Here is a 27,895-nt window from a genome sequence, read left to right as displayed (position 1 = left end):
TGGCGGCCCTAGTTCCTGTAGAGAAAGCTCTATCAATACCTATATACATATATGTGTGTGTGTGTGTGTATATTTATCCCTCGAGGAGGAACCAGGACTCTGCTCTATCACTGCACTGCTGTTTCTTGACTACTTCTCCTCTGTTTCTGAGCTCCTTCACTTCCCTAATTACGAATTGCTTGAATCTGCCCTTTGGAGCTCAGGAAGCTCTAGGAGGCTGAAGCCTTTTGCTACGAGCAAGAAATGGGGACCCAGAAAGCCTTTTGTACCTGGGAGGGCACCTACAGTCCCACTTGGTTTGCCCACCCCTTGTCAGCAGAGGGGAAAGGGAAGGTTGACAGAGCCACAGAGAACCCAGGGGCTAGGCACTCTTTGCCCTTAGGAGGCCACTGGCAATCTCCGAGGGTGTTTCTGAAGGCGCAGGAGGAGGAGTGTGGATACAGGACTGAGCGGGATGTGGCAGAGGTGGGCAGGCTGTCATACAGGAGCCCTCTCTCCCCTGGCCATGGAACTGAGCATTGCTCTGATGGATCTGCACTTCCCTGGTTCTTAGACCCAGGACATTCACTGTGTGGCTGGAGGAGGGTGCCGGCACAGGCTGATCTGCCGTCTGCCCGTTGCTCCTGGGGGCAGGCTCAGCGCCGACGGTCCGGCTGCTCTAAGTCTGTGGAGTGCTGCACACAGCGGGGCCCATGTGAATGGGGCGGAGACCAAGGGAATCGCGTGGGGTCACGGTAGGCGGGCCCTCCGCGGTCTTGGAGCTGGCCAGACATGAGGGCTGCCCCTAACACCCCTGCGATGGGGAGGGCATGGCACACGCGCCTCTCTGCGTGCTGGGTCCCGAGGGTGGCATCTCCTTGAAGACAGCCTGGCCCCAGGGGAGCAGCCTCCTCCCCGCACTTTTCTGCGGCCCCAAGCCGCTGTCTCCACACACTGTCCCACTCGTTGACGGGCTGGCCACTTGGCCCTGACCGCACCGGCTCCCGGGCAGCTCAGGGCCGCGGGGGAGGGGCCGCGGCACCGAGGACATCAGAGAAGGTGGCTTTACAGTCGACTTCACGGGTCCGGGCCAAAGGCGGCCGGGAACTAGACCGAAAGGGAAGCCGCGTCAAGGAGGCGAAGGGCCAGAAGGACGGACCTGGGACGGGGGCGTGACCTCCCGATGGGGGCGTGACCTCCCGATGGGGGCGTGTCCTCCGGCAGGGGCGTGGCGGCGGGCCTCACGGAGCGTTCGCCAGCCCGGCGCGCGTCCGTCGCCCAGGGCGCCCCAACGCCACGCCCCTGGGCGAGTCCGAGGCTGTGGGCTGGTCCCGGGCTGGGGGCGTGACGTCAAGTGCCCGGTGCGGAAACAAGCAGGGCTCGGCTTGGGCCGCGGGGAGGGTCACGGTGTACGCGGGCCGGGACTGCTGTGCGCCTGGAGGGCCCGGTGAGGTGGCGGGGGCCCCTGGGGCTCCCGGTGGTCGGCGGGCGGGGTTCCGGAGCCTCTCGGGGGCCTGCCGCGTCCTCGGCCGTGGGCGGGGTTGGCCGCGCTGCTCGGTGGCCGCCGGCCCGGTGCACGGTCGGCTTAAGGAAATCTGCCCCTTTTCAGGGAAGCGCAGGGCCTGGCTCTGGACACGGCCTCGCGCCCTCGGAAGGCCGCGCCTTGGTGCCCCTGCGGGGTCCTCCGCCAGGTTCGACCGATGAAGCCCGCGGCCCGCCTGGGCGCCCTGTGCCTGGCGCTGTGCTGGCTGGGCGGCGCGCGCGGGCTCTGGAGGAGGTGAGCTGCGGAGGGGCGGGGGGGGCGGGAGGGCCTGCAGGGGGACATGGGTTCCCCGAGCCTCCGAGCGTCTCCTGGGGGCGGTGCGCGCACGCTTTCCGTCCAGGGTCTGGTAGGATCCTGGTGAGGTGGTCGTGGTTCCTCTTTCCAGGTTTCTTTCTCTCGCCCTTCCTCCTCTCCCTCTCGTTCCCTCTTTCCGTCTTTTCTGTTGCAGCTGACAGTTTTAGGGGTAAACAGGCTGTCTGGGAGAGGAGTCTCATTTACTTCTGTAGTGGAGACCGAGATTTGAGAACCAGGTTTTCATTTTCTTCTGTTTTATTTGGGTAATGCTCCAGTTAACAGAAGAATTTCATACTGAACTTCGCAGGCCTGGGAAACGGGCAGTTTTCTTTTTTTAAAAAAATTGGGGTATAGCTGCTTTACAACGTTGTGTTGGTTTCTGCTCTACGACGAAGTGAATCAGGTGTATGTATACACACACCCCCTCCCTCTTGGACCTCCCTCCCACCCCACCCCATCCATCTAGGTCAGCGCAGAACATAGAGTTCCCTGTGCTGTACAGCAGGTTCTCATTAGTTCTGTTTTATACATCGTAGTGTATATATGTTAATGCCAGCCTCCCAGTTCATCACACCCCCCTGTTCCCCCCTTTGGTGTCCATACGTTTGTTCTCTGCATCTGTGTCTGTGTCTCTGTTTCTGCTTTGCAAATAGGTTCATCTGTACATTAATATACGATATTTGTTTTTCTCTTTCTGACTTACTTCACTTTGTATGACAGTCTCTAGATCCATCCACATCTCTACAAATGACCCAACTGCGTTCCTTTGTATGGCTGAATAATATTCCATTGTATATATGTACCACATCTTCTTTATCCATTTGTGTGTCGATGGGCATTTAGGTTGCTTCCATGTCCTGGCTATTGTAAATAGTGCTGCAGTGAACATTGGGGTGCGTGTGTCTTTCTGAATTATGGTTTTCTCAGGGTATATGCCCAGTAGTGGGATTGCTGGATCATATGGTAGTTCTATTTTTAGTTTTTTAAGGAACCTCCATACTGTTCTCCATAGTCGCTGTGTGGAGAAAAGGGAACCCTCTTGCACTGTTGGTGAGAATGTAAATTGTTTTTCTTTTTTAATGAAGCACTGTTGCTGTTCTGTCGCTTTAAAAAGTAACATTAAATTTCAGTTTTCCCAGAAAGTGTATTTTCTGAAAAAGAGCTACATTAATTAACTAATTGTTGCTATCAAGTTAAGAGTGCAAGAGGGAAGAGATATGGGAACATATGTATATGTATAACTGATCCACTTTGTTGTAAAGGAAAAACTAACACACTATTGTAAAACAGTTATACTCAAATAAAGATGTTTAAAAAAAATTAAAAAAATAAAAAATAAAAATTTTTTTAAAGAAAAGAGTGTATCATCGGAGAGGTCGTGCGGTGTACGGGTTGAGTGTGAACTGCTAGCTCATATCCAGATGTAGGACCTTGGAGCTCTCCGTCAAGGTTGTTCATCCTCAAGTCGAGAGAGTAACAGCACCTGCCTCCTAGCCTTGATGCCAGGAGACATCAGTTCAAGTACAGAATGTGCTTAGAACCATGCCTGCCCGATAGTAATCAATACATGTCAGCGAGGACGTTAGGCTGTAGTATGTGGTCACCTCCAGCTGATTCTCAAGATTCATGCCACTGATACAATTGGCGAGCAAGGCATGGTTTCGAGAACATGAGGGTGATTCAGACCCCGAGAGCCTCATAGGTCAGCGGGTGTTTTCCCAGGCCCTCTTTCTCTGCTTAGTGGGCTTTTCTCTTTACAGCACAGTCAGCGTCTCCACTGCTTTGGGAGGATGTTTCTCTCTGGGTGGTAGGTGGTTATTGTGTGACAGACGTTGTGGGTCTTGCTAGTTTTGTTGTAAACTGCACACTGGTGGTCTGGTTTTCCTGGCCTCTGACTAACCTTCCAGCCTCAGTTTCACCTCTGTGTAATAAGGTTTTCGCACCCAGAACAAAAAACAAAAAACCCTCTTCTAATGCTTCTCCCAGCTCTAATGTTCACGCTGCAGTTCTTCTCTTCTCTCTTGTACTGAGCACTTGCTCATTAGTTCAGACTGAAAAAAGTTTTGAAATATTGTGAATTCTCTACTTATTCAGCAGTACTCAACTATTTACAAAACGAATGTATAAGAATAATACTGTCGTGCTGTTGAGTCTTTGCTCCTAAAAATGCATTTATCCTGAATTACGTGTCTGCTCGAGTTGTATCCCCTGTTGCTGCTGCTGTTTTCCGTCTGTACAGCGAGCATTTTCACAAGCCAGCCTTTCTGCCTCTGTCTCTGTGTGTGCTAAGCCTTGCACACCTGGTGGGAGGGAGGGTCCCCGTGTGAATGCTCCTCCACAACCCCTCATGGAGAGTCACAGGGAGGGACGGGGGGGTGTCACGGGGACGTGGGAAGGAGGAGCCCCTAGGATCAGACGTCACCCATTCTGCAGAGAACGAGTAAAGATTCCCGGTGGGTGGGGTGGTGGCAGCAGCCTCGCGTGCCACCCTCGGTGGTGTTCTGTGGCCACGTGAGCTGTGAAAACCGTTCTGTGTTCAGGCTTCTGGGTCTGCCGAGGGGTCAGGGGTCTGTGTCTGCACCGCGTGAACACCTGAGGAGGAGGGCGCCTTCTGGTTCATTCCCTCGCTGCTGCTCTCTGCTCCCCTTCAGCGGGGGCCCTCCCGGCTGCCTGATCCAAAATCTCAGCCCTCTGCCCACCGGGCAGGCCTGCCGTCCTCCCTGTTCCTAGTCCTTGGCCCTCAGCGCATGCGACCCCGCGCGTCCCCAGTCGGCACGGCCGTCGTGCCCCGGGCCGGCAGGTGCGCTGCGGAGGGTAGGGACTCCGTCCCCCAGCCATGTCAGGGCCGCGTCTGCAGCAGCAGCGCCGGGCGCCCCGTGTTCCCCGAGTGAACGCAGGCGTGAGTGGATGGATGAATTGATCTCTCTGTAACTTTTTTAAATCTCCTGAAAAATACATCCCTTGTCTTTTAACAGCCACGAGTGGCATAAGCTGATTATGGTTCACCACTGGCCCGCGACAGTGTGCAAGGTGAGTTCTGCCTCGACCGGCGGCTCTGACCAGTGCCCCACCCCCACCCCCCCACCCCCCGTCTCCCCAGCCCCCCGCCCCTGGCAGCCACCACGCCGCCCCTGGAAATGCATTTCTAACAGGGCATCTCTAACTGCATTAGACTGCTCTGGTTTTAGTTTCCCAGACTTTACAACTGCCTGTGTCCTTCTCCCTCTGGCGCTGGTGCTTTGCTCCGGGGTAGGGAGGACAGTTGGCGGTGGATAGAATGGAGTTGCCGGTAGGCTGTTTTCAGTTTTGTTGGGAATCTAGCTCTCACTCCTACGTGGTGAGGACGCAGGAGGGACCTGTGTGTGGAGCTCCTACCCTGGGTATCACTGGGAGATTTGCCTCCAGGGCCTGGGACGAAACTTGTGGGTGTCCTGTGTGCTGACTAAATATGCATGGAAGTGCATTCCTGCCTGAGGCTTTAGAAATGAGATGAGAAAAGTCAATTACCAGCAAAATGTCATGGTTAGGGGATTCATTTCGATCCAGGGCGGCCACGACAGGGGTCCTGCTATCCCAGTCACGTGTCATCCCGGGGGTCTCTGGGCTCCTGCCCCTGTGAGCGATGCACGCAGTGCGTTACAGGTGCAGGGACAGGTCTGTCCTCAGTGCTCAGCACGGCCCCTCACGAACACTTGCTGACGCGGAAAGAAAGCGGCACCTTGACCTCAGTTTCCCCCCGTAAAGACTCATCTGAGATGCTGGGTGTAGAGCTGAGGTAGAGAATCCCCGCTGGGGCCTGTCTCTGCCCGTCCCCAGCCTTGCACTGTGGGAAAGGGCCCACCTGCTTTGGCTGTGGTTTCCTTGGGGATGAGATGAAGTCCACGACCTCTCACCCTGATCCCACACTTTGTCCTCCTGCCCTCCGCCCCCGTGTTCTGTAGCCTCACATCAGACACTTCAGGCACCTAAACCAGGCCTGCCCTTGTTTCCAGACCCACCGTAAAAAGCAGCAGCCTCCCTATGTCAAAAGGTGATTCAAAAAAAAACAAAGGCAAAAACAAAAACAAAAACAAAAACAAAGGTGAGTCAAACCGGAAGGGCTAGCACGTGAGCAGCACACCTCAGCAGCTCCTCACCAGGCCTGGCATGTACTGTTCATTTGCATATTCACTGCGGGGCTCCTGGGCCTGGGTTCTGACCCACTGCCTGAGAGCTGAGGTGATGATTGTTTTGGAAAAACCCCATTTCAGCTAAACAATTTGGAGGTCCCTAAAAAGTGTTACACTGAGATTTTTCTCTCTGTGGGTTTATCTTTAATATTAAGGATATGCTCCTATTCTCACCTTGGCATTTTTCTTGGCTCCAAATTTTCAATACTTATTATTCCACTGTTGTATCTGGGCCTGGTGCCTGAACAAACTCGAGTTTAGCACGATACTGTCAGCCTCTTGTTCTCATTTTTGATCGTATGACAAGAAAATTATTCATGGGTAAGTAAGTATGAGTGTATCCGTCAGATTGACTTAATTTTCAAGCACATAGAAAGAACAAAAGGAGCCATTAAATTCTGTTTTCCAAATCGTTGGTTCACTCATTTCAAATGAAATAGCCAGCCGCCCCCCTCCCCATGGTATTCTCATGAATATTGCTTACGGTGAATTACCACGGAACTTATTTCGTGTTAGTCCCGTATTGGATCTCATTGATATTTGTGAAAAGAAAGGAAGGTTGTTACATGTATTTAACAAACAACAAACCAGTTGTCTTCTCTGTCTTTTCTCCATAGGAAGTTAAGAACCACTGCAAAGACCCCCCAGATTACTGGACAATACACGGATTATGGCAAGTACTTCATGCATTTAAAACTTCAGCAGCCTCAGAAGCTGGCTGACCTGGAGATCTAGCTTGAGTCTGATCCTGATGTGTATACTTCGTGATCTCTGTTAGGAGTTTACTCAATAGACCAGATCCTTATTGAAAACATCTTTAGTCTTTCTAACATAACCCTACTTCTGTTGTACTTGAGTTCTGTTTTGATAAAACAGTAACAGTCTAGTTTAAATATGCATTTAAGGATTCTCGGTACATTTTAGATCACTAAATCTCATTTTTCTTCTTTTGGGGCCAATAAGTAAATGCATAACAATAAATAAATAAATGTGTGTAGATTACATATATATATATATATGACGTGTATGTATAGTACACATACTTCACAGACACCCAAATTTATTTTTCTGGTTTTGCCTGCATCTCGTTAGTTCATTTTTGTGTTGTATGTGCGTATATTTGTGATGTTGAACTATGTGTGCTAATTTGCCCAAAGGGATCGGCCTGGTCCCCCTTCTCCCCGAGAGGAGGGCCATCCTGGCTCTTGCTGGGCTGCTCGTCCCTCAGGGACAGGGGTCAGCAGGAAGCAAATTAAACCGGGGCCTGCGGACCTGGCCTCATCCCACCTTTGGGTTTCTGGGATTTTGCTCACGTCCCTGGCTGTCCTTGAGCTGGGGGACAGCGCCCAGCGCTGTGGGAGCTGGGCTGGTCTCGGGTGCTGGAGAAAGCAGGTTTGGTCCCTCGTGATGTCAGCTGCGGGTGGAGGCTGAGAGTTGACACGTCCAGAATTAGACACGTGAGGACAGCATCACATGCACAGGTCAGGAGGGTACACGTGCTCGGTGCTAAAAGAAACATACCAGCCAGTCTTAAGCCGTCACCAGGCACTTCTGAGCACGATACATACGTTGTCCCATTAATCCTCGTCGCCTTGAAAGAGACGGGAACTCATGCCCTTCTCACACTGTGGTTGATGAGTGGACATTTGCAGACTCAGAACCCGGCCAGAAATCCCCGCCGGGCCGGCTCCGGGTCGCCCCCTACCGGCTTGTTTACTTTGCTTCCTCTGCTGGGAAGTCGGCCGGTTTGCATTGTGCCTGGATGTTTGGAACTGACTTTCCACTTGGATAGAAACTCCGATAGTGACCGCTTGTGCCCGGGCATGACTCACGTGGCAGCAGGAATTCCCAGTTAGAAGTCACCTCCCGTTTGTTCTCTACAGACCTTAATGCGGGTGTTTTCTCATGCCATTTGGAACCAGCCCAACCAAGACTAATTTCTCTTTATTCGTCCAATTTTAATTTCAAGGCCTGATAAAAGTGAAGGATGTAACCGATCCTGGCATTTTAATCTAGAAGAGATCAAGGTATTAACTTTTTTTTTTTTACTGTTTATTTTATATTGGAATATAGTTGATTAAATGTGTTGTGTTAGTTTCAGGTGTACAGCAAAGTGATTCAGTTATACATACACATGGGTCTACTCTTTTTCGAATTCTTCTCGCATTTAGGTTGTTACATAATATTGAGCAGAGTTCCCTTTGCTACGGTTTACCCACTGTAAATAGAGCGGCATGAACGTGTCAATCCCAGTTTCCCAGTAGATTCTTTCCTCCTCTAAGCGTGTGCCCTCAGAGTCATGCTTTAAGATGTATTCACCAGCATTTACTGATATCTGAAATAGTCCCACAAGTTAAATACGATTTGCATTTAGTTAAATCCTCCTCTGCCCTGGGCCCGAAGTGCCGCAGTGACTGTGTGAGGTGACCCTGGCGCCAGCCCGCGGCCTGTCATCCCTGCTCCGGGACCCCCACCCGCTCGGCGTGTGCGCGCAGCCCTGGCTTGCAGAGGCGCCGTGGCCCCCAGGCTGTCCTTGCTGGCTGCGGGCAGGGCGGGTTTCTCAGTGGGCCCCGTGAGCAGCGAGGGAACAGCGAGCCTTTCTAGGACAAAGGCTCGTGGTACAGAGGGACTCCTGGCACTGGGGGTACGAGAGCTGGTAGCAGACACTCCCTCCGCACGTGCACACACACCTACACACACACACACCTACACACACGTGCACACACGTGTGTTCACCTCTCCACAGGGTGCTGACAACCCCTCATGTGTGCCTAGCCAGCTGTCAAGGTGTAACCAGTACCTGGATTTACAGGGCAGGGCCTGTGCGGTTACTGAGGCCTCCCTGAAAACGGGGGGTAGAATTAGGATTTGCTAGAATTATGGACCCTTTCCAGGAGTATGCGGCCCCCAGGAGGACAAGGTAATCAGTTCCAAACCCATCACAGGTTCTAGTCCAAATGGAATTATTTCCTCCTCTTTCCTTCTCACAAGGACCTTCAGTGCTGTGAGCCTGGAGGCCTGAGAGGCCGGGGCCCCACAGCCTGGTGAGGTCTCTTTCCTCAGACGTACTTTTCTCTTCCCGGACTGACTTCGACTCCCCCTAACGTTCCCGGTTAGAGTCTTGTGATCCTGCAGCGGCATCCAGGTTAATGTACTCATAGCGGTGTTCTGCGTGCCTACAGTGTATCGGGCACTGGGCCAGGGACTGGGGACCCGGGGAGCAGAGCCAGATGAAGTTTCTGGCCCAGCTTGCCTGCAGCCGGGAGCCAGCACACACATCACAGAGTGACAGGCGGAGTGCCGGGGTGGGGAGAGTACTTAAGAGCTTAGGACGGTGGATCTGGGCCAGGCTCCCCTGAGGAGGTGGCAGGGGGCTAGAATCCGACTTAACCAGGAGACGGGAGAGGAAGGCTGGGGCAGGAGCACGCGCAAAGGCACTGGGGTAGGACGGAGCTTTGGAGAAAACGGGGGGAAGCCAGTGTGGCTGGGTGCTGAGCAGTGGGCCGGGGCATCGTTGAGGGCCAGGTCCTACAGAGCCTGTGTACTGGTTAAGGATTGTCTGTCTGCGTGAAGACCCAGAGGGAAGTCGTTGGAAGCATTCAAGCTGGAGAGTGAAGGAAGCCAGTGTGGCTTTTCTATGGCTGCCCTGGCTGCCTGCCTGTTAAGCGAGGAGGCTCTGCAGGGTCCCTGCCAGAGGCCAGGAGCCTTGACTAGACGGAGGCTGTGGGGAGGGAGGGGGAGGAAGCAGCAGGCAGGACCGACTCTGGGTGGGGGCTTGTCTAACTAGGTGGGTGTCAGCCTCCTTCCCCGGCCCAGGGGGCCAGGCCTTGGCAGATGGGATCGAGGGTCAGCTGTGGACACATTGAGTTTGAAGTGCCCTGGAAGCATCCAGGTCGGGTAAGTGTGTCAGGAGAGAGGTCTGAGCTGGAGATAAACTTCAGCATCAGCGCAGTCGGCGAGGCGTACGCGTGAGTGTGGCGGGGTAGTGTGCGGCGGGCAGGGACAAGCCTCCAGTAGCCCCGGTGTTTAGAGCAGGAGGGACGAGGGCCATGCGGAGAAGCAGCCAGAGGGGAGCTTCGCCAAGGAGTGTGACCGGGGCTCCTGAAGGGAAGGCGGGGGGCCCTTCGGATGGAGGGCTTGTGGGCCCGGGCCAGGAGGTGACCGGCAGCTGCCCTTTGTTCAGAACAGTGCCGCTTTACTTGCTTTGTAGCAGAGTGTCCAATCTAGCATGTGTCCCAAACAAAAGCAGCCTGGTTTGGGCAATAAATTCTATCGTCACCCTGCTCCCCCGAGGACTATGGGGGCTGGAGCCAGCTTGTGGCAGGCGGAGGGTAGGTGGGAACGGGGACAGTCAGGGAGGGCAGCGTCCAGGGAGACGTCCGACCGTGCGGGGTCAGGGGCTGTGTGTGAAATTGGTTCATAGCCGCTGGGTTGATGGGAAGGACCCATCGCAGCGGGAGTGGTGGCAGGACTGAGAGAGAAGGTGAGGTCATCCTGGGCCTGTTTACACACCTTTTTTTTTTTTTTTTTTCCAAAGGTTCATATTAACTTTATTCATAATAGCCAAATGCTACTAAACAAATTGTGGTATAGTCACACAATGGAATACCACTCAGAAATAAAATAGAAAAAACTACTAATACTACACACCTTTTTTTTGGGGGGGGGCCTCTCACTGTTGTGGCCTCTCCCTTTGCGGAGCGCAGGCTCCGGATGCACAGGCTCAGTGGCCATGGCTCACGGGCCCAGCCGCTCCACGGTATGTGGGATCTTCCCAGACCAGGGCACGAACCCGTGTCCCCTGCATCGGCAGGCGGATTCTCAACCACTGCGCCACCAGGGAAGTCCCTACACACCTTTTTTTTAATGGAACCTTTTCTGGCCTCGTGGGTGTGTGGGAATTGGAAAGTAAACGTGAACGCTGCTCAGTGTAGGGTGACTGACTGACCAGCGTAGGGCTAAGACTGCCCAGGCCAGGCGAGCTCTTCTCTGGGGAGAGCGAGAACTTGTATTTCGTGTTTGATTTCCTTAGTAGACACTATTTTTTAGAGCAGTTTTAGAAACCTAAAACAAAATTTAAGTGGAAAGGACAGAGTTCCCATACACTTCCCCCCACGGCCCTACCCTGTACAGCGTTCCGCAGTCAGAACATCTGCGTTAGTGAGGTACACGTGTTACGAGTGATGAGCCGGTATTAATACTTTGTTACCAACTAGAGTTTATAGTTTACGTTAGGCTCACTCTTCGTGTCATGTGGTCTTTATGGGTTTGGACAAATGTGTCATGACGTGTATCCACCGTTATAATAGCGCACGGAGTAGTTTCACTGGGGCCTGAAAATCCCCTCTGCTCGGCCGGTTCCCCCTCCCCAACCTCAACCCCTGGCAACCCCTGACTTTCACCGTCTCCCTTGTTTTGCCTTTTCTAGAATGTCATGTAGTTGGAATCATGCAGTAGGTAGCCTTTTCAGGTTGGCTTCTTTCCCTCAGTGATATGTACTAAGGTTCCTCCACGTGTTTTCATGGCTTGATAGCTCATTTTTTTAGTGCTGAATAATATTCCATTATCTGGATGGATACAATTTGTTTATCCATTGACCTGTCAGAGCTTGTATTTTCAAATACACTTTCACGATTACCTAGATTTCACGTTCAGATCTGTCTTAAGAAACACCTCCTGCAAAATAAACCCAGAATCATTTTACTCACCTGAGTGTTTGTAATTCACAGAGCTCAGTTCTATTAATGTATTAGTTTCTCAGATTTGCCTTCTAGGTTTTGAGTTGTTAGGTGCTACCTCGATTTCTTATTATTGCTGTCACTATGCACAGGACCTTTTGCCAGACATGAAGATATACTGGCCTGATCTGCTCCATTCGTCTCCTAACCGCAGCCTCCATTTGTGGTGAGTCTGAGTTCTGGGGGCCGTCACGAGCCTTGAAGCGCAGGTGTGAGAGCTTCGGGGCTGTTCCGGATGGAACTGCGGGAGCACAGGTAACGGAGAACCTGTCTCTCGAGGCTCTGAAGCTGGAGTGGCCTTGCATCTGCTGTGCCATTTTTGGAGCTGGTCTTCAACGGATAAAAGAGGGCAGGTAGAATTTACTTTGTAAACTTGCTTTTTAATCTGTTAGATCGTTCATTACTTCGTTTTAAAAACTTCCTCTACTGAGGCTTAATTAAGCCAAGTACTTGCATATCTAAGACGCCATCGCTCCTAATCAGACAGGAGAGAGTGTTTCTCAGAGAAGTGGTGCTGTTGTCCTGCAATAGATCAAGAAAAAAGAAGACGTCCTCACAAGACAATGATCTCTCTCCTGTGACTTATGGCGGAGAGAAGGTGAGGTCTTCACGGAGGCTGAGCCCCGTCCGTCCCAGTGTCCTCAGTTCAGCGGGAGCTGAGCCGAGGAGAAACGTGCCATGTTTAATTCAATAGACCTGGGCTTCCCTGGTGGCTCAGTGGTTAAGAATCCACCTGCCAGTGCAGGGAACACGGGTTTGAGCCCTAGTCCGGGAAGATCCCACATGCCGTGGAGCACCTAAGCCTGTGAGCCACAACTACTGAGCCTACGCTCTAGAGCCCGCGAGCCACTACTGAGCCCATGAGCCACAACTACTGAAGCCCGCGTGCCTAGAGCCCATGCTCCACAACAAGAGAAGCCACCGCAGTGAGTCGCCCGTGCACAGCAACAAAGACCGAACGCAGCCAAAACCAATTTGCCCCTAGAATAACAGCAGTGGACATCTTGACCGTTCACTGCAGGCTAGGAAAGTTTGGGCGTGTGTGACGAGCTTTGCGAGCTTCAGCCCCTCACTTCTCCAACAGCCCCTGCAGAACGTTCTAGAATTGCTGCCCCTGTCCTACAGAAACTGAGGCACCCATAATTCAGTTACATGTTCTATTAGCTGGAAAGAGTCTCCTTTTTCTACTTCATAGAAGTTAGAAAGTTATCAAATACATCACCCTGGAAGCTATTCTAGATGAAGAAAGTTAATTCCTTATCTACTTTTATTCTTCTTCATGGCTTTCTTAGGTCTGAGAGACTTGTAACTTACAGCCATTGCAGTCACTTAGAATTGGCACTCTGGGTGACGTTATCAAAGAATCGGTGCACGTTTGGATTGTACTTCTGTGAGACCGCGTGTGGGTGCCTTTTGAGTGCTTGCGTGAACATCTGTGGTGAACTCTTCGTGACTTAATCACTGATAAAGCTGAGGAGCGCTGACGCCCGTTTTGTGTTTCCATGCTAACCGTGGCTAACACCTGAACTGACAGGTTGTCAACCATCCTCAAGTGGGTATGAACTACGTTCAGCCCTTGACTGGATGGCGGCGCAAGGCAGCGGGAAGGGCCCTGAGCCTGGGGTCGGGTGCGGGTCAGGGGCTACCTGGCCGGGGGGCAGGTAAGCCAGGTTCCTAGCCAGCCCCTCTGAGCCTCCGTTTCCCCGTTTCCAAACCGGCGATAATGTGTTCACTCTGCAGAGTTGTGAGACTCAAATGAAGAATGGGAAGACATTTTGTAAAACTACCCGTTGATGAAATGCGAGGAGTTACGATCCATAGCAGTGTGTCTCTTGAAGATGAGTAGCTGCTTGTTTGCAGACACTTGGCTGGGCTGTTGCTTCAGCACAGGTGTCTGTGTAGACGGGCGTCTACGCCGTAAGCAAGTGGGGAGCTGGCCTGAGGCAGTGCCGGTGGTTGGTGAACCTGCCTTTTCTGTGCCAGTGGCTTAGAAGTGGCTGCTTAGCCGCTCCTGTGAAACCCCCGGCTGTCAAGCCCTGGCTTTCCGGGAGGACGCCCAGTGCCATGTGGTTCCGGCGCCCTCTCTTTTCTCAGCTTGGGTTGGGTGTTAATCATAGGCGCGAGCTGGAGCTGATTAGCGGAGGAGCAGCTGGAGAGCAGTGATGGATGCTCGTGGAGCTCGAGCTGGGTCCAGGGGCCTCCAGCCTGAGCGGGGGTGGGGGGCTTTGAGTAGCTGCCCGTGTTGAGGTGAGGAACTTCACCCCTCCCGCTTTGTGAAAGCAGCAGCATACCTGCCCGGGAATGCCCTGCTCGAAGAGGAGCCCGCGCAGACCGTTTACTGGGAGGTAGTTTCATTACTCTTTAACCAGAGATTTTTTTTAAAAAACATCCTTACAGGAAGCATGAGTGGGAGAAGCACGGGACCTGTGCCGCCCAGCTGGAAGCCCTCAATTCCCAGAAGAAATACTTTGGCAAAAGTCTGGCTCTGTCTAAGGAGCTTGCCCTGAACAGGTGGGTGACTTGGTCGTGTAGCCTCGCCTTCCTCACCCCACTCTCCCAAGTCACCCCAATCCCGGAGCAGCATCCCTGCCTCCGCTGCCGGGGACCCGGGGAAGCGGCCAGTGGGTCGTCCCTGAGAAACACCCACTCTCCCCCCGCCCCGGGCCTTTCCAGATGCCTGGGGGCCCCGAGCACTCGCAGCAGACGAGGGCCTCGGGGGGCCCATCAGACGCGCTTCAGCCAGAGGCGGACGAGACCGAGGCAGGCACGCCTCTTGGCTGTGGATCCTGATAGAAGCATGTTGCATTAGCGAGACCCGCACGCCCGGAATCCTTAGGCCTTTGCTCTGGTGCCCCGCGACAAGCAGGAGGGCGTTCGGGGTGAGGTCCTTGAACCCCTAGTGATGATCAGGCCCCGGGTGAGCTCTGGGGACTCGGAAACCCAGCGAGGGCCCTGCTGAGAGCCAGGCTCGACCCAGGGAGCTGGGGGCAGGCCGGCCCGCCACGTAGGCGGCATTTCTTCCTCTCCTCCATCTCAGGGCTCAGCATAAACCGGGAGCTAGTGTAAAAGCCCTGGCGGGAGGCGACACAGCTCACTCAGGCCGAGCACAGCGGCCCAAGTCCTGTGGGGAACGCGCGCGTCTCCTTGAGACGAGGACAGCCCCGTCGGTTCCCGGCGCCGGCCCTGACCCCCCGGCCTTGGGGGCTCCACGGACCGTGTCCCTGCCCCCCACACCGCCCCCCTCACCGTGGTCACAGCGGGGCGGCAGCCGGGACCTGGGTGGGGGGCACCCCAGGCCGAGGCGGGAGGGCAGCGCCCCTGAGGAGACAGAAAACCTCAAGGACACCCGAGGTCAGGCGCTCGGCTCCCCGGCGCCCGGTGGGGGCCCGTCGTGCAGTCGGGCACGGATCCGCCCCCTGCTGTGAGGTGCTGCGGGGGCCGCCCCGGGAGCCCGAGGTCGCTTCCAGCCCGGGATCTGCGGGGCTGAGTGCCCGCGCTCAGCACGTGATAGAAACGGCAGCCTCTCACACGTCCCGGGCGGCCTGCCGGGGCTTCGTGGCGGGAGCAGGAGAGCAGGTCCTGTGCGCACACTTGCCCGCTGCAGGGCTCCCCGGGGGAAGCGGCCCAGGGCGTGACGGGCGGCGCCCAGCACACGGAGCCCGGGGGCTTCCCCCCCACCGGACCCCGAGGGAAGGGAGCTGCCCTCTGTTTCCCACTACGGACCTCACGGACCTCTCGGTCCCAGTTCGCGGGCAGCGCGAGTCCCAGCCGGCTCTGCAGCCCAGGTTTGGTCTGGTTTTTAATCACTTTTTATTGGAGTGCGGTTGCTTTACGATGTGGAGTTATAGCCTCCACTGCGCAGCAAAGTGAATCAGCCAGACGCACACAGGTACACCCTCCCTTTTGGACTTCCCTCCCGTTTAGCTTACCACAGAGCACCGGCTGAGTTCCCTGTGCTCTACAGCGCGTTCCCATCTGCTGTCCATTTTATACCGAGTATCCGTGGTGTATATGTGTCCATCCCAGTCTCCCAATTCCTCCCACCCCACCCCTTTCCCCTTGGTGTCCATACATTTTTGTTCTCTACGTCTGTGTCTCTATTTCTGCTTTGCAGCTAAGATCACCTATACCATTCTTCTAGATTCCACGTATATATGCGTTATTATACGACATTCGTTTTTCTCTGTCTGACTTACTTCCCTCTGTCTGACAGTCTCTAGGTCCATCCATGTCTCTACACGTGACCCAGTTTCATTCCTTTTTGCAGCCCAGGTTTTATTGAATCAAACAGGAAAAGGGGAATAAACCGACATGCTGAAAGTTTTAAAAGTCAAATATCTGAATAATTCATCCCTTCATCCAACAGCTATTTATTAAGGACCTCCTGCTTAACGCATTTTGAATGTCGGTGGCTTTACCTGTATACATACACACCGGTGCAAAGTTGCTGAATTCTGGAATCACTGGAGTGTGTTCAGAGGGGCCCGCGGAGTGAAAGGCACTCCTGGGAATAGAATGTCTGTTAAAAACTATATAGACCAACCATAGAGAAATCCTCTTCTTTCCCAGTTTCTCCAAGGAAAACCTAAACTCTTAGCTCTCACAAAATTAAAATTGAGTCAAAACTTAAACATCTCTTCTATTTTTCTCTATTTATAAACCATTACTACAGATTGCCTTTTTCTCAGAGGTAAGCCTGTCACATTATCATAAAGTAGCAGTTTTAAATTCAATTTATAATATAGAGGTAGCAAACCTGGAAAATGTGAAATATCTTCAACCAAAGCTCTCAGATTACCCACAGATATGGACCAGGGGATGAATGCCAATCTAATCTTAACTCGGTAGGAAAAATTATACTCTATCATGGTCTAGATGCCAAGTTTCCCCCAATATTTCTCTCTCTCTTTGCCATATTTCCGTGATGCCCTAACCCAGGAGGGCTCTATAGCAGTGTTACCCCAAAGAAATAGAACTCGACCCACATAACGTGGTTTTAATTTTTCTAGTAGCCTAATTAAAAAGAGCAAAAAGAAACATTGGTTTTATAGTGTATTTTGTTTAACCCAATATATCCAAAATATCACTGCAACTTGTAAAAAATACTTAAAAATCATTGAGAAGTTTTGCATTTGGGGGGCATAAAGTGTTTGAAATCTGGCATTTATCCTGCGGTGACGGTGCAAGGACCGGAAGTGGGTGTGTGTCTTCAAGGACCTCTTCCCGCGTGTTCTAGGACCACACAGCAAAGATCCATAGGTCGCCGACGTGCAGTCTCTAGAGGAACTGTCTCGTTAATGCTTTTGCCAGAAACCATGACTGAAGGAGGCAGGGCCTGGCTGGAGTCCTGTTTCCCGCAGGCAGACCCCTGGCTGATGACGTCAGCGCCTGGGGTCCCTGCATCTTCTCCGCGTGGTCACAGCTGGGATAATCCAGAGGCGTGATGGGGGATACAGAGCAGTTCTGGAATGATTAATCTGAGAATATTTTTATGCCATACTCTATCATTTAGTAAGTTAACTGTACCATACTGTGATCAGCATTCACTAGAGCTGGTGAGAACCACGTGCTTTAGGGAGTGATTCCGGGCTGTAGGGACTGAACGGATTTTAAAGGTCTGCCCAAATGCAGGGTTGGTCCGGATAAGGCTAGAACCCCCAATCAGTTGCTGACTATCGTTTAGGACAGGCCTGGCAGGTGGGTGGTTATGCGATAGCAGCTCCAGTTGGTCGCGGCCATTCGGACCGCTGCCGAGAGGTTCCGGTGCTGGAAGGGGTGTCCAGATCAGACACGCGTGTGCCCCGGGTAGGGGGAGGTCCAGGCGGCCTGAGCACCATTTATGTGCTGCCCTTGTCAACAGAGTTATGGCCCCATGTAATAGAAAGTACACACTTTCCTTTAAGAGTGTCTTCGTCTTTACTGTGAAATATGGTAAGAAAAAGAAAGGAAAATGGACCTTCATGATACAGTTATTTTTTTTTTTTACTTTAAATTTTAGCACGCTCCAAAAATTGGGGATAATACCATCTACTTACTACCAGGTAAGTTTTGCTTTCAGCTTAATCAAATGTGTATCCGCTAACTAGGGACACTTGGCCACGTTCAAGTGTTCCCATCATCTTGTGAGTTACACTCAAGTTTTAAAGCGACCCAAACCAGACCCTCCGGACTGACTATTATGTTTCTAAATAGGTTTTATTTAAATCTTGTTTTCCTCTGTGTTTTGAGTGTAAACTAAAGGCTACTTAAACTGATGATTTTGAAGCAGATTGATGGTTTCATGGTGAGAAGTGTGTTCCGGGTTCTGAAGAGGCAGGTAGAAAATGTAGTTGGAAACCACTGTTTTATAATAGTTTGAGGAAGAAAGTGAAATTTTGTTTTTATGATATAACTGTGCTTTGTTGCATGAGAAAACTAGAAATTTAAACATGGCAGAGCCTGTTGGCTGGTGACCTATACAGAAGGTAGTTGTTTCCACCCAGGGTAACCCTCTGTGTGAGCACAGCCGTGTCTGTGCCAGGCCCCCCGTGGCATCGGTGGACGCCAGACCACGGGCCTGAAGCCTGCTCTGTGGCCCTTTGCAGATATAAAAAAGCCTGAAGGTGTGAATATTAAAAGCCCGATATAGGATATAAAAAAGCCTGGCCTTCCCTGGTGGCGCAGTGGTTGAGAGTCTGCCTGCCGATGCAGGGGACGCGGGTTCGTGCCCCGGTCCGGGAGGATCCCACGTGCCGCGGAGCGGCTGGGCCCGTGAGCCGTGGCCGCTGCGCCTGCGCGTCCGGAGCCTGTGCTCCGCAACGGGAGGGGCTGCAGCGGTGAGAGGCCCGCGTACCGCAAAAAAAAAAAAAAGCCTGAAAGTCACTGATTTTTGCAGTTCTGAGTTCCGGTGTCATGGCTGGATGCTGAACCATTATTCTGGTCTCTTGACAGTTTGTGAGCTAAATCTGCACTCGAGTCTCGTTCTTTGTATCTGCTGTTTTCGTCCCTCCCTGGAGAGTGGGGACCGGAGGGAACAGTGCCCTTCGGGAGTGTGAGCTGCCCTTTGTCCATCCTGCCAGGAGGCCGTGAGGCAGTGTGCTTGCAGGCCGCTTTGGTTTCACCTGGACCCCCGTTGAAGTACATACAGGGAGTTTTTTACATGCTTGCTCAGAACTTGACATTCAGAGAACTGATTTCGATTCTAGCAAAAGCAACAGAGGCAGCACGTGTTTCCTGAGCTCCTTCTCTGTACTGGAGGCATGCGGTGTGGTGTCTGAAGTAGCCTGATGCGCAGCACAGGCGGGGTCCTGACCTCTGACCTCCAGCAGGAGAGTTGCTGCTTTTAAAAGCACCGGCCTCCAGGCCCTGGGGCACGACAGCCAGAACGGAGACCCGTGTAGAGCAGCTTGTGTGGACTCCGGTCTGGAGGGGGGAGCCCCCGGGGGCAGCCTCGTCTCCTTCGGGGGTGGGGCAGTTCACTCACCAGCATCTCCCAGTTCTGTCTGTGAGCCAGGGGAGCTCGGGGGGCGGGGGGTGACGCTGTTGTCGGTGGTTTGCGCTCGTGAGCACGGAAACCAGTGTCACTCATTCTGAGTAGAACGGAACTGTTCGTTTTCTCTGTTGAAGTTTCATTTCTGATGCACTTTATCTAATTTCAGATTTCAGATATTAAAGATGCCCTTGTCAGTGTGTACGGAGTCGTGCCCAAAGTCCAGTGTCTTCCAGGACAGGTCAGACGTGTGATGCTCTCTCATCCTTTCTGTCCCTATCAGGAAGACAGGTTCAGTTTTTCTGAGAGCTTTGTCCTCACCGCGGAGTTCCCAGGACAGAGTGGTATATGTGTGGGTGTGCAAACGGGCTTGTGCTGTGTGTGCATGTGTGTGTGTGCGCACTTTGAAATAACAGACTGTCCTTGGACACCGTGCTAGGATGGGGCTTGTTTTCTGGAAGCTTCCCCCTAACAAGGAGGCTGCCGTTCTGGAGGGGTGGTGCAGGAGGGGCAAAGCAGTGCGGGTATATTTTGCAGTTAAACATTTCTCAGTGTTTGTATTGTTAGTGTTAGACATTTCAGTTCTAGTTACCTGTCCAACTTACAGCTGGATTGTACTTTTGTCAGCTGATAAAGTCTTAAACTCATTTAGCGATAGGGTGCTGTTCACCTACTTACCTACAAAAAGCCGTGTCTTCTCCTGGGACTGGGATGCAGATGCGCTGTGTCTGGCTGTGTCTGGCTGTGTCTGCACGCCCCTTTACCGATGTGTGAATTTCTCAGCTGAAAGTGGGGTCCCTTCCCTCACGCTGCCAGGCTGGCGCAGGGGAGTGGCTGGATGGTGACCACAGGTGCTGCCTTGGGCCCCAGCCCCGCTTCACCGCTGGAGCTAGGGTCCTGGCTCCTGGAACACGGATCCTAGGTCCGGAGCCACCACTTCTGTTTTTCTTCAACTTCTAAAACTCGCTGATCGTAGAATCGTCAAGATGATCCAACCTGGATTCTGAAACGTGTCTGTTCCTCATTGCAGGGCGGCGAGGACGTACAGCTCCTCGCGCAGATTGAGGTGTGCTTCTCCAAGGACCTGCAGCTGCAAAACTGCATGGAGCCCGGGGAGCCGGCGCCCCGAGGGCTGGAAGCAAGGCCGGCGGCGAGCCTGGGGCTGGAGGTCTGCAAGGACGGCGTCCTCTTTTACCCCGCGCTCAACAAGACCAATCACTGATGCCCACATTCTGTAAATAGTCAAAAGCAAGAGGAATTGACAGACCACTGCTTTTTAAAAAGCAACTCCGAAGTGAAATCTCCTGTTTACAGCCTCCTTTACCTAAGCCTGTTCTGTCTGTTTTGCTTTGCACTCTGTCTGGGAGTTGATTTTTGTGGTACATGTAAAGATGGGGTGAACGTTGGGTCCATTGAAAGGGAGGAAAGTTCCCTGCCTCTTGGCTGCTTTGTGACTGCAGTAAAGCTTACGGTTTTCTTTTTCTCTCCGGGCAGTTGGTACCGATTCAGGAGAACTCTCTCCTGTGTCCCTCTCAGGGAGCTGCCTTCTCGCTCTGAGTACTCCTGGGGGGCCTTTGGGACCAGCCCTCGAGCAGGAGCCCGGGCCGCCTCGCAGGGGGCGCACAGGAGGGCATCTCCACCTCTGACCTCAGGGCTGTCGGCTCCTGTTCCGTGGTCACCCACCAGCATCTCCCTCGGTGACCTGGCATGGGTGGGCAGGGGCGTGTCCTCTGAGGGTGAGATGCTCTGTGGGGGGGGGGCAGGGGCGGGGAGGCGGGGTGCTGTAGGCTTCTCTCTTCTCGCCAGAGGAAGTCTGGGCGCATGACCGAGTGCCAGCCAGCACCCCCAGTCAGTGGGTGCTCCTCCCCGCAGACCAGAAACGCTGCAGGTCAGTCAGTATCCGCTTTCCTTTCCTTTCTGTCGGAAGGCAGCATCAGGTCTTAGAGCGCTGGGGCTGACGTGGCCCCACGGGCGGGCTGCATCCTTGGGTGATGCCTGGTGACAGGGCTTGTCTTGGAGATGATGCAAGCCCCAGGCTCAGGTGGGCTGCTGCAGGCATGGTCCTTACCTGCTGAATGGCATTTCACCTGTAAAGTGAGGATACCTAAAGTGGTTTGTGAAGTGGACTTCCTGTGCTTTATTAAAACTATCTTTTAACATTATTTCCCCCCAGTCTCTGTCCTTTTTAAAAATGTTTTTAGCTGTGTGGGTTAAACTATGACGCCCAACACTCTGTCTTAATCAGGTTGATGTTGCCCTGTTTCGTTAACAAACACTTAAATTAGAACTTACTGTGTGCCAGGCATTATGTTTAGCACTTAAAAATATTATTTAATCCTAAGAACAGCCATATTTTCAAAATAATCCTATCTTTAAAAAATAACCTTGGGGGGCTTCCCTGGTGGCGCAGTGGTTGAGAGTCTGTCTGCCTGCCGATGCAGGGGACACGGGTTCGAGCCCTGGTCCGGGAAGATCCCACATGCCTCGGAGCAGCTAAGCCCATGAGCCACAACTACTGAGCCTGTGCTGTGGAGACTGTGGACCACAACTGCTGAGCCCATGTGCCACAACTACTGAAGCCCGCGCACCTAGAGCGCGTACTCCGCAATGAGAGAAGCCACCGCAATGAGAAGCCTGCGCGCCGCAATGAAGAGTAGCCCCTGCTCGCTGCAACTAGAGAAAGCCAGTGCGCAGCAAGGAAGACCCAACACAGCCAAAAATAAATAAACAATAGTTTTTTTAAAAAATTAACCTATTAAATTGAATCACTATGAAAGGTGACACTTAGGAATAAAGTCTGCTTTTTCATGTTGTATAATTATTATTAGCTAACAAGCAAGTGTGATTGATTCTAATAGCATAAAGGTTTTTTTTAAATAGTGAATTTCTCATCAGAGGAAATGCTAATTTTATTTCCATTCCAGGTGAGTCTCCAAGGCTTTTTCTGTCTTCCTAGGGCTGTCATAACAAATTGCCACAAACGGGGCATCTTGAAACAACAGAAATGGCTTCTCTCACATTTCTGGAAGCCAGACATCTGGGCCCAAGTGTCAGCCTGGCACTGAAGGCCCCAGGGGAGGATCCTTCCTCCTCTCTTCTGGCAACCCTCGGCTTATAGACACATTGTTCCAATCCATCTGTGTTTTCACGTGGCTTCTCCCTCTGTGTGTCTGTCTGTCTCTGCATCTAAATCTCCCTCTTTCTCTTAGAAGGACACAGTCGTATGGACTAAGGCCAACCGTAACAAACTCATTTTAACTTGACTGTGTCTGCAGAGGCCCTATTTCCAGAGAAGTTCACATTCACAGGGGATTCGAATGCAGACATATCTTTGGGGGACACATTCACCCACAACACCTGCAAACAGGCAAGACCCCTCAGGCTGTGCACCTCTGTACCCTTTAGAGCAGACCTTGCTCAGTGCCGTGTCTAGTTTCTCCACTGAACTGTTAGCCTCATAAGAAAATGAAGAAGGAAATATTTGAAGAATCTCAACGTAGGTAAAAACCCTGCGACTGAGTGGCCTGACGTGGTCAGGGCTGAAGGGGTTTCTTAGACAAGTTTAAGGTTATTCTTTGTCACTTTTGCCTTTGTCATAATGTATGAGGACTAAGATGAGACAGCAGCACCTGAGATGTGTCTCTTCTCACAATGTGTATGTTCAAGATGGGAGTAGCTTGGTTACGGCCAGGTGGGCCCTCAGGTGAGCTCTATATGCATGATCTTCTGGAGGCAAAGGAGGCAGCCAACAGCCCAACCCCGAGGGCAGAAGGTGAAGGCGGGCGGCCGTGAAGGAGGGTTCCATGGGGCCGGTTGGCTGGGATGTGTCTCAGCGATCATTCTGGTTCAATCTCTCCTGGTACCCAGTGGGTCCTTTCAAATATGTAGATTCCTGTCTTTTATGTCTGGAATGTTTTCAAGGGTTATAGTTTTAAATGTTAGTTCGGTAATGTTTTCATTTTCTTCTTGGAGGACACCAGTTGTAACAGGGAAGAGCCAAATCTGACTACAGGTTTGATCTGTTTCTTTCACTTTAACCTTTGCTTCCGCTGCTTTTGTTCACTGAAAGGGTACCGTGGACACATAATGGCCTGCCTCGGGGAACCCCGCCCCTCTGCCTGAAGGTTAAATCAAAGTGCCTCTGTTCAGGGAAACATCCGGACCCTGTCCGCCTGTGGACGCTGCGAGAAAGAAGAAATTAACGCATCCCCTCCCCCAGGCTGGCCATTCCGCGGGATATTTGCAAAACGTATCGCCTTTATACTTTACTTCCCCATCTCCTCCCCCTCTCTGTGCTATGAAAGAAGCTGGCATCCAAACCCCGATGAGATGGTTATTTTGAGACTTATTCTGCCGTCTTCTTGGTCTGCAGGCTTCCGGAATAAAGTCATCTTCCTTGCTTCAGTACCTCGTCTCCGATTTATTGGGCTGTTGTGCAGCGGGCAAGCAGAGCAAGCTTGGACTCGGTAACACAATTACACTGTAAAGAGCCTTAATCTAAAGATTATCACTAGAGTGAAAACACAAACCTTCCGAAGTACCAAAATAAATGAACAAAGCAGAAAGGACACACCACAAAGGGAAACAGTAAATGAAACATAAGGCACACCGTAATTGCAATGTGATATAAGTGACAGAATTGAGACCAAACGTAGCCATGTAAAAATACATGTGAACGGACTTCACTCGTGGGTTTAAAAAGAAGAGATTTTTCAAATTGGCTCAAAAGCAAAACCTAACTCTATGGTATATGAAAGAGATACACCTGAAACTCAATGATTCTTTTTGAAATAAAGAGAGGGACAGGGACCTACCAGGCGGAAAGGAGGTGAGCGGGTGCTGCAACCTTGAATTTAAGTCCCCACAGCACTCGGGGAGAACAGGAGGGGCTTGAAGACGCCTGGACACAAGCGCACGCTAGGCTGGATCCAAAGACAAAGATGCTCAGTGCTGAGCGATCGTTTTCTCCAAAGGGAGCAAAGTGACGTGTCAGGAATTTGAGCCAAATTTTGACCTTTTTCTTTTCCCTAATAGAGGGAGGAACCCAGCCCTGCTTTCCACTTCCAGGGTGGGGTCACATTCAGCCTGTGTGGCCTCAGGCCTCCAGGTTTGCCTCCAGCCACTCGCGGTCTGCCTGCCTCTTGCCCAGCCGGCCTAGTGCATTTGCTTTTCTCTCCTCTGCTCATTTGCGTTTGGCTGCTTAGCAAAGGGAAAGGAGAAAACATAGATGAGGGATGTTATCTGTGTATAGGCTGGTGGGCTGCCTCTGCTTACCTTGGTGTCCTCTGGCAGGGTCCTCACTGGGGGTGAGCCTTTATCCCCTGGAGCGTCATTTCAAAGATTTGCTATTATTTCTTTTGAGTCATTTTGCAAATACATGGTTCAAGGCTACGGTTTCCACTTCCTTATTTCCAGATGGGCTGGTGAATTTAAACAAACTTCATATTTGACTTGAATTTATTTTATAGTCTTAGAGAATCGAGGAAAGCAGTGGCCTGGTGATGTTCCTCAGACACCGGTCTTTCTAAAGTCTGCCTGTGTGCGCTTTTTAATAGGCTACTCTTTTCAAAAATAAAGTATTTTTAAAAATTATTATACAGTCTGAGCATTTCTTGAGGGTAGACTGGGACTTCAGCAGGATGGTGTAACGGGGACGGGCTGTGGTCTGAGGAGTGAAACGCAGCACAGTGTAAAATGTCGACGGTCATGTGATTTCAGAGCTGTTTTGTGGACCAAATGGGATAAATAGAAGAGCAGGCTTAGCAGTTCGTAACACGTTCATAGCCCAGTAAATGCTTATGACTTTTAATTAACATTTCTGTGTGGCCTAGAGCATAGTAGCAGGTAGTGATGACATGTCTGATAACTTGGATCAAATCCAGTAAGCACCAGGCCGTAGGGGACGGGGAAGTAGAAGTCTGTGTTCAGAGCCTGAAACCCAGCGAAGGAGCCAGGGTCATCAGGGAAGGCCTCACTGAATATAATTTTGCACAAGAACCTGAAGGAAGTGAGGCAGCCAACCATGGAGGAAGAATCTTCCAGGTGATGGAAACAGCACGTGCAAAGGCCCGGGGGCAGCAGCACACCTGGTGTGTTTGAGAAAAGCCGGGAGGCCGCTGCGACTGGCCCACTGGGCTGTGAGCAGGCAGCAGTGGTGTAGGGCCTCAAGGGTCATCTCAACCTTTAAAGGCAGGGAGTTATTTCTGTGCCCATGGAGTCACCAAAGAGTCTGGAGGGGCATTAGCTCAACACCAATGTTGTCTAGTCATTGTGTGAATAAATGAATGAACCAATGAAGGAAGAGATGCATGTGGCACAGACGTCTGTGAAGCATGTTAGCTTACATCGTGCCCAGAGGAGGAAGGCACACAAATTGTCTAATTGTCTGTTTTATCTTTCTGTGGTGTTCTGTGAACTTTCCATCGGGAATAAAAAGAATTTAATCCAGTTCCTAAGGCAACTGAAATTGTACTGTCTAAGTGTTTTTTCAAAATTCAACTCTATTGGCTACATTCATCACTGCAGAGGGCTGAAAAACCCTTGGGGGACGATAAGAAAGCTACTTTTCCTCACAAGATCTGGCTCAGGAAATGAAATGAGCAGGACACAATCCCCGGTTTTAAATCAGTATTTGTGCTTCTGTAAGAAGATAAATCTGTTGCATCATTTATGGGATGGTCTCAGTTTCCCATAGACGGGAGGAAGGCGGTAACTAGGATTTCCTTGTCCTGAGCAAAACCTTTGACAGACAGTGAGAAATGCTGTCATTTTACATAATTTTTGTGATGGGAACTGCATTTTTCTGAGTGGCTATAGTGAGTCTTGCGTTTGCTATGGGCAGAAAGGACAGGGTGAGCACCCCAGGCTCAGATGAAGTGAGGTTATTAGAAAGCTGGAGATGTACAGCGTTAGGAGCTGTAAAATTCTGCAGTGACTCTGCATGGGTTTGCCTTGAACATTTCAACCCGTGCAGCTGTCATACATTCACGGGCCCTTCTTTTCTGGAGGAGAATTATGCAGTAACTTTTCCTATTCCTTTTTGATGTTGAACAGCCCAGAGTAACACAGGCCAATTTTCACCAGCAAAGACACCAACCCAGCTTGCACAGCTGGAGTGACCCAGTCACCACCTGTGCTGCCCTCTTGGTTACTGGGGTACCTTTGGGCCCCACCACGAGATGTGAGCTCCTCCTGCTGCCGCGGTGTCCTGACAGCAGCTTGGACAGGGTAGGTACTTAGTAAATGTTTACCCAGAAATGGGGAGAGACAGACAGTCAGCAATGGATCAAAGATGACCATGTTCATCAACGGCCACTTAGCAGCTGAAAATAGAAAATTCAGCCAATCACCAACATGTTCCCCCTATTCAGGTGTATGGTACCCCATTAATCAGAGACTTGAATGTCACCTGAATTGTTTTTCTGTTTTAGAGCAGACTAGAAACAACCACAGCAAGAAATATTTGAGTGGCCCCATCCAGGGTGCTAGGTGTCTCCCTCCCGGGTAGGCAGCTCTATTTAAATCCATGAATATCTTTTATTTTTTAAAAACATTTATTTATTTATATATTTATTTATTTTCGGCTGAGTTGGGTCTTCTTTGCCGCGCACGGGCTTTCTCTGGTTGCGGTGAGTGGGGGCTACTCTTCCTTGCGGTGTGCAGGCTTCTCATTGCGGTGGCTTCTCTGATTGCAGAGCACGGGCTCTAGGCACGTGGGCTCAGTAGTTATGGCTTGTGGGCTCAGTAGTTGTGGTGCCCGGGCTTAGTTGCTCTGTAGCATGTGGGATCTTCCCGGACCAGGGCTTGAACCCATGGCCCCTGCATTGGCAGGTGGATTCTTAACCACTGTGCCGCTAGGGCAGCCCCGTGAATATAATTCAATGTTGCTATAACTGAGGGTCTAATCTATGGCAACACCTAGAAACCCAGTGGTTTTGGCGATGTGGGGGGCAGTGGGGTGCCACTTACTGCTGGTGAAAGGCCTGAGGTGTAGAGTATTATCCGGCAGGCAGCAATGAAGGAGGATTTACTAGAATTAGGAGAATCTTCCCTTTTGAGTGTTAGTGATCCATGATCACATTTATAGGTATTTCTTTCACATTCACATATCACCATCATAAATATAAACATATACGTTCATGGCAACATGATATGCATGTATGCTTATCAGTCAGGACACTTACACTTATAAATAACAAAAAAATGGAAGCTATCTTTAAAATGATGGGAATTAATTGGTTCAAATAATTGAAAACTCTACCTTCAGGTAGTTTGATCAGGGGCCCAGCTCCATTACTGCACAGTTGGGGTTGGGCCCTGTCCTCCTCCACACGGTGGCTTTTCCCTGAGCCTGGCTTCCATGTGGGACAAAACAGCAGCAGCTGTGCCAGGCCTCCAGCCCACCTGGCAGCAGGTTCCAGGTCATTTCCTTTGTAAAGCAAAACAACTCTCTCCTGAAGCCAGTCTCCCTCAACCCCTTTTTCTCTTTCGTTTCTTCTGTAGAAGACATAGAAGGACAAGTGGTCCCCTTCTTACCAGCACTATTCAGACTGGGGGATTCCAGCAGAGAAACCACGTTTTATGTTTCGTGCTTAATTGTAATACATAATAAGTGCCTAAAATCACATACAAGCTATTTTACATGAATGTTCTTATTCGATTCTCATAACCCTGCAGGGTGTAATCCTTGCCATTTTAACTAAGA

General features: G+C 51.4%; 1 protein-coding gene across 1 annotated transcript; it reads left to right on the top strand.

Moving 5' to 3' along the window:
• Positions 1 to 786: 786 nt before the first annotated feature.
• Positions 787 to 21,353, top strand: RNASET2 (ribonuclease T2). Its single transcript, XM_059082898.2, has 10 exons — positions 787 to 1,426; positions 1,589 to 1,756; positions 4,792 to 4,846; positions 6,603 to 6,658; positions 7,955 to 8,012; positions 11,816 to 11,889; positions 14,121 to 14,234; positions 17,722 to 17,764; positions 19,361 to 19,432; positions 20,222 to 21,353. The coding sequence occupies exons 1-10, from the start codon at positions 1,182 to 1,184 to the stop codon at positions 20,411 to 20,413; spliced, it is 1,077 nt and encodes a 358-aa protein (XP_058938881.2). The 5' UTR covers positions 787 to 1,181; the 3' UTR covers positions 20,414 to 21,353.
• Positions 21,354 to 27,895: the final 6,542 nt, after the last annotated feature.

The sequence above is a fragment of the Kogia breviceps genome, chromosome 13 (genome assembly GCF_026419965.1).
Source record: "Kogia breviceps isolate mKogBre1 chromosome 13, mKogBre1 haplotype 1, whole genome shotgun sequence".
Classification (NCBI taxonomy): Eukaryota; Metazoa; Chordata; class Mammalia; order Artiodactyla; family Physeteridae; genus Kogia; species Kogia breviceps.
Note: the sequence above shows the minus strand (reverse complement) of the source record. Positions and strands in the feature narration are given on the sequence as shown.

Coding starts and splice junctions, on each gene's coding strand:
- RNASET2 (XM_059082898.2), top strand. CDS start 1,182: ATGGGGGCGTGTCCTCCGGCAGGGGCGTGGCGGCGGGCCTCACGGAGC. Junction 4,847..6,602: donor GGCCCGCGACAGTGTGCAAG/GTGAGTTCTGCC, acceptor TTTTCTCCATAG/GAAGTTAAGAACCACTGCAA. Junction 11,890..14,120: donor AACCGCAGCCTCCATTTGTG/GTGAGTCTGAGT, acceptor ACATCCTTACAG/GAAGCATGAGTGGGAGAAGC.